At 45.2% G+C, this 10,000-nt stretch overlaps 1 protein-coding gene across 2 annotated transcripts in view; it reads left to right on the top strand.

The window, feature by feature from the left end:
- Window positions 1-7,181: 7,181 nt before the first annotated feature.
- The window catches only part of pcdh18a (protocadherin 18a), a 6,248-nt gene continuing 3,429 nt past the window's right edge, over window positions 7,182-10,000 (top strand). For both annotated transcript variants that reach the window (XM_058385252.1, XM_058385251.1), the window contains exon 1: window positions 7,182-10,000. This exon is cut by the window's right edge and continues 224 nt beyond it. In XM_058385252.1, the coding sequence (XP_058241235.1) occupies window positions 7,765-10,000 (2,236 nt within the window). In that variant the 5' untranslated portion in view covers window positions 7,182-7,764.

The raw sequence follows: 10,000 nt of genomic DNA, 5'->3' as shown, positions 1-10,000 counted from the left end.
TGTTAGTGTGTGTTACTGTATTAGAATGTGTGTTAGTGTGTGAGATTATGTTGGTGTGTGTTAGTGTGTGAGTGTGTTAGTGTGTGAGATTATGTTGTTGTGTGTTAGTGTGTGATACCATGTTAGTGTGTGTTACTGTATTAGTGTGTGTTACTGTATTAGAATGTGTGTTAGTGTGTGAGATTATGTTGGTGTGTGTTAGTGTGTGAGATTATGTTGTTGTGTGTTAGTGTGTGATACCATGTTAGTGTGTGTTACTGTATTAGTGTGTTAGTGTGTGAGAGTGTGTTAGTGTGTGTTACTGTATTAGTGTGTTAGTGTGTGAGAGTGTGTTTTAGTGTGTGTTACTGTATTAGAATGTGTGTTAGTGTGTGTTAGTGTGTGTTACTGTATTAGTGTGTTAGTGTGTGAGTGTGTGTTAGTGTGTGTTACTGTATTAGTGTGTTAGTGTGTGTTACTGTATTAGTGTGTTAGTGTGTGTTACTGTATTAGTGTGTTAGTGTGAGACCATGTTAGTGTATTAGAATGCGTGTTAGTGTGTGTTAGTGTGTGTTACTGTATTAGTGTGTTAGTGTGTGAGTGTGTGTTAGTGTGTGTTACTGTATTAGTGTGTTAGTGTGTTAGTGTGTGTTAGTGTGTGTTACTGTATTTGTGTGTGTTACTGTATTAGTGTGTTAGTGTGTGTTACTGTATTAGTGTTTTAGTGTGTATTAGTGTGTTAGTGTGTGAGAGTGTGTTACTGTATTAGTGTGTTAGTGTGTGAGAGTGTGTTTTAGTGTGTGTTACTGTATTAGTGTGTTAGTGTGTGTTAGTGTGTGTTACTGTATTAGTGTGTTAGTGTGTGTTACTGTATTAGTGTGTGTTACTGTATTAGTGTGTTAGTGTGTGTTACTGTATTAGTGTGTTAGTGTGTGTTAGTGTGTGTTACTGTATTAGTGTGTTAGTGTGTTAGTGTGTTAGTGTGTTACTGTATTAGTGTGTTAGTGTGTGTTACTTTATTAGTGTGTTAGTGTGTTACTGTATTAGTGTGTTAGTGTATGTTAGTGTGTGTTACTGTGTTAGTGTGTGTTACTGTATTAGTGTGTTAGTGTGTGTTACTGTATTAGTGTGTTAGTGTATGTTAGTGTGTGTTACTGTATTAGTGTGTGTTACTGTATTAGTGTGTTAGTGTGTGTTACTGTATTAGTGTGTTAGTGTGTGTTAGTGTGTGTTACTGTATTAGTGTGTTAGTGTGTTAGTGTGTTACTGTATTAGTGTGTTAGTGTGTGTTACTTTATTAGTGTGTTAGTGTGTTACTGTATTAGTGTGTTAGTGTATGTTAGTGTGTGTTACTGTATTAGTGTGTTAGTGTGAGACCATGTTAGTGTATTAGAATGTGTGTTAGTGTGTGTTAGTGTGTGTTACTGTATTAGTGTGTTAGTGTGTGTTACTGTATTAGTGTGTTAGTGTGTGTTAGTGTGTGTTACTGTATTAGTGTGTGTTACTGTATTAGTGTGTGTTACTGTATTAGTGTGTTAGTGTGTGTTAGTGTGTGTTACTGTATTAGTGTGTGTTACTGTATTAGTGTGTTAGTGTGTGTTACTGTATTAGTGTGTTAGTGTGTGTTACTGTATTAGTGTGTTAGTGTGTGTTAGTGTGTGTTACTGTATTAGTGTGTGTTACTGTATTAGTGTGTTACTGTATTAGTGTGCTAGTGTGTGTTAGTGTGTGTTACTGTATTAGTGTGTGTTACTGTATTAGTGTGTTAGTGTGTGTTAGTGTGTGTTACTGTATTAGTGTGTGTTACTGTATTAGTGTGTTAGTGTGTGTTACTGTATTAGTGTGTTAGTGTGTGTTACTGTATTAGTGTGTTAGTGTGTGTTAGTGTGTGTTACTGTATTAGTGTGTGTTACTGTATTAGTGTGTTAGTGTGAGACCATGTTAGTGTATTAGAATGTGTGTTAGTGTGTGTTACTGTATTAGTGTGTTAGTGTGAGACCATGTTAGTGTATTAGAATGTGTGTTAGTGTGTGTTACTGTATTAGTGTGTTAGTGTGAGACCATGTTAGTGTATTAGAATGTGTTAGTGTGTGTTAGTGTGTGTTACTGTACTAGAAAGTGTGTTAGTGTGTGTTAGTGTGTGAGATTATGTTGGTGTGTGTTAGTGTGTGTTACTGTATTAGTGTGTTAGTGTGTGAGATTATGTTGGTGTGTGTTAGTGTGTGAGTGTGTTAGTGTGTGAGATTATGTTGTTGTGTGTTAGTGTGTGATACCATGTTAGTGTGTGTTACTGTATTAATGTGTTAGTGTGTGAGAGTGTGTGTTAATGTGTGTTACTGTATTAGTGTGTTAGTGTGTGTTAGAATGTGTTAGTGTGTGAGAGTGTGTTAGTGTGTGTTAGAATGTGTTAGTGTGTGAGATTACGTTAGTGTGTGTTAGTGTGTGAGAGTGTGTTAGTGTGTGTTAGAATGTGTTAGTGTGTGAGAGTGTGTTAGTGTGTGAGATTACGTTAGTGTGTGTTAGTGTGTGAGAGTGTGTTAGTGTGTGTTAGAATGTGTTAGTGTGTGAGAGTGTGTTAGTGTGTGAGATTACGTTAGTGTGTGTTAGAATGTGTTAGTGTGTGAGTGTGTTAGTGTGTGAGATTACGTTAGTGTGTGTTAGTGTGTGAGAGTGTGTGTTAGTGTGTGTTAGAATGTGTTAGTGTGTGAGAGTGTGTTAGTGTGTGAGATTACGTTAGTGTGTGAGAGTGTGTTAGTGTGTGTTAGAATGTGTTAGTGGGAGTTAGCGTGTTAGTGTGTGTTAGGAATGTGTTAGTGTGTGAGAGTGTGTGTTAGTGTGTGTTAGAATGTGTTAGTGTGTGAGAGTGTGTGTTAGTGTGTGTTAGAATGTGTTAGTGTGTGAGAGTGTGTTAGTGTGTGAGATTACATTAGTGTGTGTTAGTGTGTGAGAGTGTGTTAGTGTGTGTTAGTGTGTGTTACTGTATTAGTGTGTTAGTGTGTGAGAGTGTGTGTTAGTGTGTGTGTTAGTGTGTGTGTTAGTGTGTGAGAGTATGTGTTAGTGTGTGTTACTGTATTAGTGTGTTAGTGTGTGTTAGAATGTGTTAGTGTGTGAGATTACGTTAGTGTGTGTTAGTGTGTTAGTGTGTGTTAGAATGTGTTAGTGTGTGTGAGTGTGTTAGTGTGTGAGATTACGTTAGTGTGTGTTAGTGTGTTAGTGTGTGTTAGAATGTGTTAGTGTGTGAGAGTGTGTGTTAGTGTGTGTTAGAATGTGTTAGTGTGTGAGAGTGTGTGTTAGTGTGTGTTAGAATGTGTTAGTGTGTGAGAGTGTGTTAGTGTGTGAGATTACATTAGTGTGTGTTAGTGTGTGAGAGTGTGTTAGTGTGTGTTAGAATGTGTTAGTGTGTGAGAGTGTGTTAGTGTGTGAGATTACATTAGTGTGTGTTAGTGTGTGAGAGTGTGTTAGTGTGTGTTAGAATGTGTTAGTGTGTGAGAGTGTGTTAGTGTGTGAGATTACGTTAGTGTGTGTTAGTGTGTTAGTGTATGTTAGAATGTGTTAGTGTGTGAGAGTGTGTGTTAGTGTGTGTTAGAATGTGTTAGTGTGTGAGAGTGTGTGTTAGTGTGTGAGATTACGTTAGTGTGTGTTAGTGTGTGAGAGTGTGTTAGTGTGTGAGATTACGTTAGTGTGTGTTAGTGTGTTAGTGTGTGTTAGAATGTGTTAGTGTGTGAGAGTGTGTGTTAGTGTGTGTTAGAATGTGTTAGTGTGTGAGAGTGTGTTAGTGTGTGAGATTACGTTAGTGTGTGTTAGTGTGTGAGAGTGTGTTAGTGTGTGAGATTACGTTAGTGTGTGTTAGTGTGTGAGAGTGTGTTAGTGTGTGTTAGAATGTGTTAGTGTGTGAGAGTGTGTTAGTGTGTGAGATTACGTTAGTGTGTGTTAGTGTGAGAGTGTGTGTTAGTGTGTGTTAGAATGTGTTAGTGTGTGAGAGTGTGTTAGTGTGTGAGATTACGTTAGTGTGTGTTAGTGTGTTAGTGTGTGTTAGAATGTGTTAGTGTGTGAGAGTGTGTGTTAGTGTGTGTTAGAATGTGTTAGTGTGTGTTAGTGTGTGTTAGTGTGTGTTAGTGTGTGTTAGTGTGTGAGAGTGTGTTAGTGTGTGAGATTACGTTAGTGTGTGTTAGTGTGTGAGAGTGTGTTAGTGTGTGTTAGAATGTGTTAGTGTGTGAGAGTGTGTGTTAGTGTGTGAGATTACGTTAGTGTGTGTTAGTGTGTGAGAGTGTGTTAGTGTGTGTTAGAATGTGTTAGTGTGTGAGAGTGTGTTAGTGTGTGAGATTACGTTAGTGTGTGTTAGTGTGTTAGTGTGTGTTAGAATGTGTTAGTGTGTGAGAGTGTGTGAGATTACGTTAGTGTGTGTTAGTGTGTGAGAGTGTGTTAGTGTGTTAGTGTGTATTGTGTAGTGTTGTGGTATTGCAGTGTGCACCTGCTATATTTTCCTTTTGTGTGTGTAAATGCCCTATATAGTGCACATAATGAAGGCATGTGTGTGTGTGTGTGTGTGTGTGTGTGAAAGCGTGTCTAAGTGCATTAGTGTGTGTGTGTTTATGTCTTTACCCGGCCGCAGCTCGGCGCTGGAGGAATTCCTCACACTCCTTTGTTGAGGAAATGCGATTAGCAAGCGCTGTAATTGCGTTAGCGCCCTGGGTGCAAAGAAGAGCGCCGTCCAGATCAAACCTGTTCACACACACACACACACACACATAAATAAACACACACTCACACAACGTCTATCAGACAAAGGTGAAGTGGATAAAGGACGGAGACTGAGACAGGGCAGGGTGAGAGAGTGAAAAAGGGCAGGGTTTGAGAGTGAGACAGGGCAGGGTGAGAGAGTGAAAAAGGGCAGGGTTTGAGAGTGAGACAGGGCAGGGTGAGAGAGTGAAAAAGGGCAGGGTTTGAGAGTGAGACAGGGCAGGGTGAGAGAGTGAAAAAGGGCAGGGTGTGAGAGTGAGACAGGGCATGGTGTGAGAGTGAGACTGGTTATGGTTTGAGAGTGAGACAGGGCAGGGTGTGAGAGTGAGACAGGGCAGGGTGTGAGAGTGAGACTGGGCAGGGTGTGAGAGTGAGACTGGTTATGGTTTGAGAGTGAGACAGGGCAGGGTGTGAGAGTGAGACAGGGCAGGGTGTGAGAGTGAGACTGGTTATGGTTTGAGAGTGAGACAGGGCAGGGTGTGAGAGTGAGACAGGGCAGGGTGTGAGAGTGAGACTGGGCAGGGTGTGAGAGTGAGACAGGGCATGGTGTGAGAGTGAGACTGGTTATGGTTTGAGAGTGAGACAGGGCAGGGTGTGAGAGTGAGACTGGGCAGGGTGTGAGAGTGAGACTGGTTATGGTTTGAGAGTGAGACAGGGCAGGGTGTGAGAGTGAGACTGGGCAGGGTGTGAGAGTGAGACCGGGCATGGTGTGAGAGTGAGACTGGTTATGGTTTGAGAGTGAGACAGGGCAGGGTGTGAGAGTGAGACTGGTTATGGTTTGAGAGTGAGACTGGGCAGGGTGTGAGAGTGAGACTGGTTATGGTTTGAGAGTGAGACTGGGCAGGGTGTGAGAGTGAGACTGGTTATGGTTTGAGAGTGAGACAGGGCAGGGTGTGAGAGTGAGACTGGGCAGGGTGTGAGAGTGAGACCGGGCATGGTGTGAGAGTGAGACTGGGCAGGGTGTGAGAGTGAGACTGGTTATGGTTTGAGAGTGAGACTGGGCAGGGTGTGAGAGTGAGACTGGTTATGGTTTGAGAGTGAGACTGGTTATGGTTTGAGAGTGAGACTGGTTATGGTGTGAGAGTGAGACTGGGCAGGGTGTGAGAGTGAGACTGGTTATGGTTTGAGAGTGAGACTGGGCAGGGTGTGAGAGTGAGGTCTGTCTCTATCTGTCTTATTTCTGTCTGAATACATTTCTCTTTGTCTCTCTGTCTTTCAGCACTATCTATCTATCTATCTATCTATCTATCTATCTATCTATCTATCTATCTGTCTGTTATTGGTCGGTTTGTCTATACTTCTCTCTTCCATGGGTCAGTAGTACACTGAGTGTTATGACTTTTTATGAATGAAGTTTGACTTGAATAAACAGTTATAAACGCTTATAAACACTGGGGCTGTGACATTAATGCGCATGACATAGTTTCACTAACACAGCGGAGTGCAGATCCGGTTCTCACGCGCTGTGGGACTGAGCAGGAAGTAGGCCATTTCACGCGCTCATCATTCCCACTGTTCTCCCCCGTGAGCGCGCATCTTACTGGTTCTCCCTGTGTGGTTCTGTGTGTGTGTGTGTGTGTGTAAGAGAAAGAGAGAGAATGCAGGGTTGATCTGCGTGTCACAACCGAATTACGCATGCGTGATAATGCGCTCTATTAACCGTATGTAAAACAGCGACATTCACGCGAGCTGATGTGTGTCTGCGCGTGAGCTCCCGAGCTTTAAAACCGCGATTCGACACGCAGATTAAACACACTCCTGCTCTGACACGTGACGCGCGCGTGAATACACAAAGAGCCACCCCGCGAGAGCCATGCATATAGGGTTATTTTTATTATGAGGTGTGTGTGTGTGTGTGATTCTTATGCTCTTACAGTAATGCTTTAACACTTACAATTAACACTGCAGTTCTTCACTCGTTTGAAAGTTTTATTCAAGAGCGCTGAAGGGTTCTCTGGGTTTGTCCCAGCAGAGAACTGTGTGTGAGTTCTAGAACCCCGTCAGGAAGCACACACACACACACACACACCACTGCCGGTGGTGCACACACACTGACATTCATTTAACACTTTTATGGTGGATGAACGCCACACCTTAGACGTCCAGCAGCGCATCATTAAATAAACTCTGTAAACTAAATAAAGAGTAGAATTAACAGCTTGAGTGTAGAATTTACAGCTGAAGTGTAGAATTAACAGCTGAAGTGTAGAATTAACAGCACGTTTTAACACTTCTGCAGAAAATAGTGACGACATGACCGTGCGCGTGCATGAGATTTTTTATGACCACCCGTCAAAGGACATTTCAATTTGGATGAATAATTAATGAGGACAATAATGAAAAGATCTGGAGAGAGAGAGAGAGAGAGAGAGAGAGAGAGAGAGAGAGACCCCCACAGGGCGGAGTTTACCCCCCTTTTCTCTCCCTCTGTTTCTTTAGCAGACACACAAGGGGCAGCTCTTCAGTTTGGGGAGAATTTTCAGCCGCGCTGGTCAGACAGACAGCAGACAGACAGACAGACAGACAGCAGACAGACAGACAGACACAGAGGTACGCGCTGTTTCGGCCTTTATTCTGATCGCAGCCTTAATTGCTTACAGCCATCGCGCTTTTTTGTTTTATTAATTTATTTATTTATATAGTTTATTGTAGTGATTTAGTCCGTCTGGAGCGCGCGCTTTTTACTCGTCTGGACGCCGTGCGCGCGCAACAGCTTTCTCTCCGGCGAGACAAGACGGTGTTGATGCAGACGTCGCTTTTCTTTCTTTCTCTTTATTTTATAGAATTTATTTCTCTGCACGCGCTGCGCCCCTCCCCGTCTGCCGGTTTGGACTGTTCCGGGGTGTGTTTCTGCGTGAAAGTGTGTGTGATGTTTTGGGAGCGATAGAGGATCACACAGACACAGACACACACACACACACACATACGCGCGCGCGTGCGGGCAGGCAGACGCACGCAGACGCGTGTTTATCGCTGTGAATAAAGAAAAAAGAAAGAACAAAGAGGAAGAAAGAAGAGTTTTGGATTAAAAGTGATCGCGCGTGCATGTGGAATTTTACTACGAGAAGAGAAACAATGCGTAGCGCGTGCTTTGTGCTTTTCACTCTCCTGGTGTCTGGGTTTGGTCATGTGATGGGACGGACGCTGAGGTACCGTGTGCATGAGGAGCAGGAGGCAGGCACGGTGATCGGGTCGCTGAAGGAGGATGCCCGTGATGCGCTGTCTCACCTGCCCAGCTCGGTGCCGTTACGTTTCCGGGCCGTTCAGCGTGGCGGTGCCAGCGCCTTATCGGTACGTGAGCGTGACGGCGAGATCAGTGTAAGAGGCCGACTGGATCGTGAAAAGTTGTGCGACCGGAACCCGAACTGCTCAGTGGAGTTCGACGTGCTGACCCTGCCCACCGAGCACCTGCAGCTCTTCCACGTGCAGGTGGAGATACTGGACGTGAACGACCATGCGCCGCGCTTCCCACGTGCAGTCATCCCTCTGGAGATCTCGGAAACGGCCGCCGTGGGGACACGTGTCCCTCTGGACAGTGCAGCGGACCCGGATGTCGGCGAGAACGCTCTGAGCACATACACATTGAGCGTGTCCGACACCTTTGGGATCGACGTCCTTACTGGAACAAATGGCGCCAAGTATGCTGAGCTAGTGGTGCTAAAGGAACTCGATCGGGAGACACGCTCCAGCTATGAGCTACGACTTACAGCATCAGATTGTGGATCACCTCCCAGAACTGGAACCACGCTTCTGAAGATCATAGTCGCCGATTCCAACGACAACAACCCGATCTTCGCAGAGCCGTCGTACACCATCGAACTCCTGGAGGACGCGGCACCGGGAGTGTTGCTGGTGGACCTGAATGCCACAGACGCAGACGAAGGCACAAACGCCAAGATCGTCTACTCCTTCAGCAGCCACGTCTCTCCGAAAGTTGTAGAAACGTTCCGCATCGACCCAGACACCGGTCACCTGACTCTGCTCAGGAAGGTGGACTTCGAGACAGACGATTCGTACGACGTAGATGTCCAGGCACAGGACTCGGGGCCAAACTCAATGCCAGCACACTGCAAGATCACAATCAAGGTAAAGGACGTTAACGACAACAAGCCAGAAGTCAGTGTGAGCTTGATGGGGAACGATGAGGAAGCAGCGTCAGTCTCAGAGTTAGCGCCCATGGACACATTTGTAGCGCTCGTGCGAGTGGACGACGCAGACTCGGGTTTGAATGGCGAGGTCGTGTGCCGGCTTGCTCGCGAAGGTCACTTCCGGCTTCAGAAGACACACGAGAAGAACTATGTAATCCTCACCAACGCCACTCTAGACCGAGAGACTCGCTCAGAGTACGGTCTCACCATAATCGCAGAGGACCGGGGAACTCCAAGCCTGTCCACTATGAGACATTTCACGGTGCGTGTGCAGGATGAGAACGATAATGCGCCCCACTTCGAGAAGAACCGCTATGACATCTTTAAAGATGAGAACAACTCCCCCGGTGCTTACCTCGCCACAGTGCATGCCACCGACCCGGACCTAGCCGCTAATGGTCACGTACGCTACTCTATTATGGATGGCATGGTGCACGGAAGCTCCATTTCTACTTATGTCACAGTAGATCCCTCGAGCGGTGCCATTTATGCCTTACGCACTTTTGACTATGAGGAGATTAGCCATATTAGCTTCATGGTTCAAGCACACGACTATGGCAACCCACCGCTAAGCAGTAATGTGACTGTTGTCTTGAACGTTTTAGATGTGAATGACAATCGCCCGGTTATTGTAGCGCCTCCACTTCGGAATCACACCACTGAGTACCCCGTTTCCAAGTACTCCGACTACGGTGACCTCATAACCACAATCACGGCTACAGATCGCGACTCGGGTGTCAATGGCGACCTCTCGTGCACCATCACCGCTGGAAACGAGGCCGGGTACTTTTACATGGACAGCCGCACGTGTGAAATCCGTGCTAACGTGAGCTTGCGCGACATACCAACTGATCACGTAGAGCTCATGATCCTGGTCCAAGATCATGGCAGTGAACCACTAGAAACCAGGGCTCTGCTCCACCTGGTGCTGCTTGAGAATCCGGAGAACCTTGCTGACCCTCTCGCCACAGGGGGTTTGGGTAAAGAACATGTTCTCGATGCCTCCACCATCATTATCATCTCCTTAGGCGCCATCTGCGGTCTGCTGATCATCATCATGGCGGTGTTAGCTTTGCGCTGCTCACGCGACAAGAACGACACGCGCTCGTACAACTGCCGAGTGGCAGAATCAA

Source organism: Hemibagrus wyckioides, linkage group LG29, assembly GCF_019097595.1.
Source record: "Hemibagrus wyckioides isolate EC202008001 linkage group LG29, SWU_Hwy_1.0, whole genome shotgun sequence".
Taxonomy (NCBI): Eukaryota; Metazoa; Chordata; class Actinopteri; order Siluriformes; family Bagridae; genus Hemibagrus; species Hemibagrus wyckioides.
Note: the sequence above shows the minus strand (reverse complement) of the source record. Positions and strands in the feature narration are given on the sequence as shown.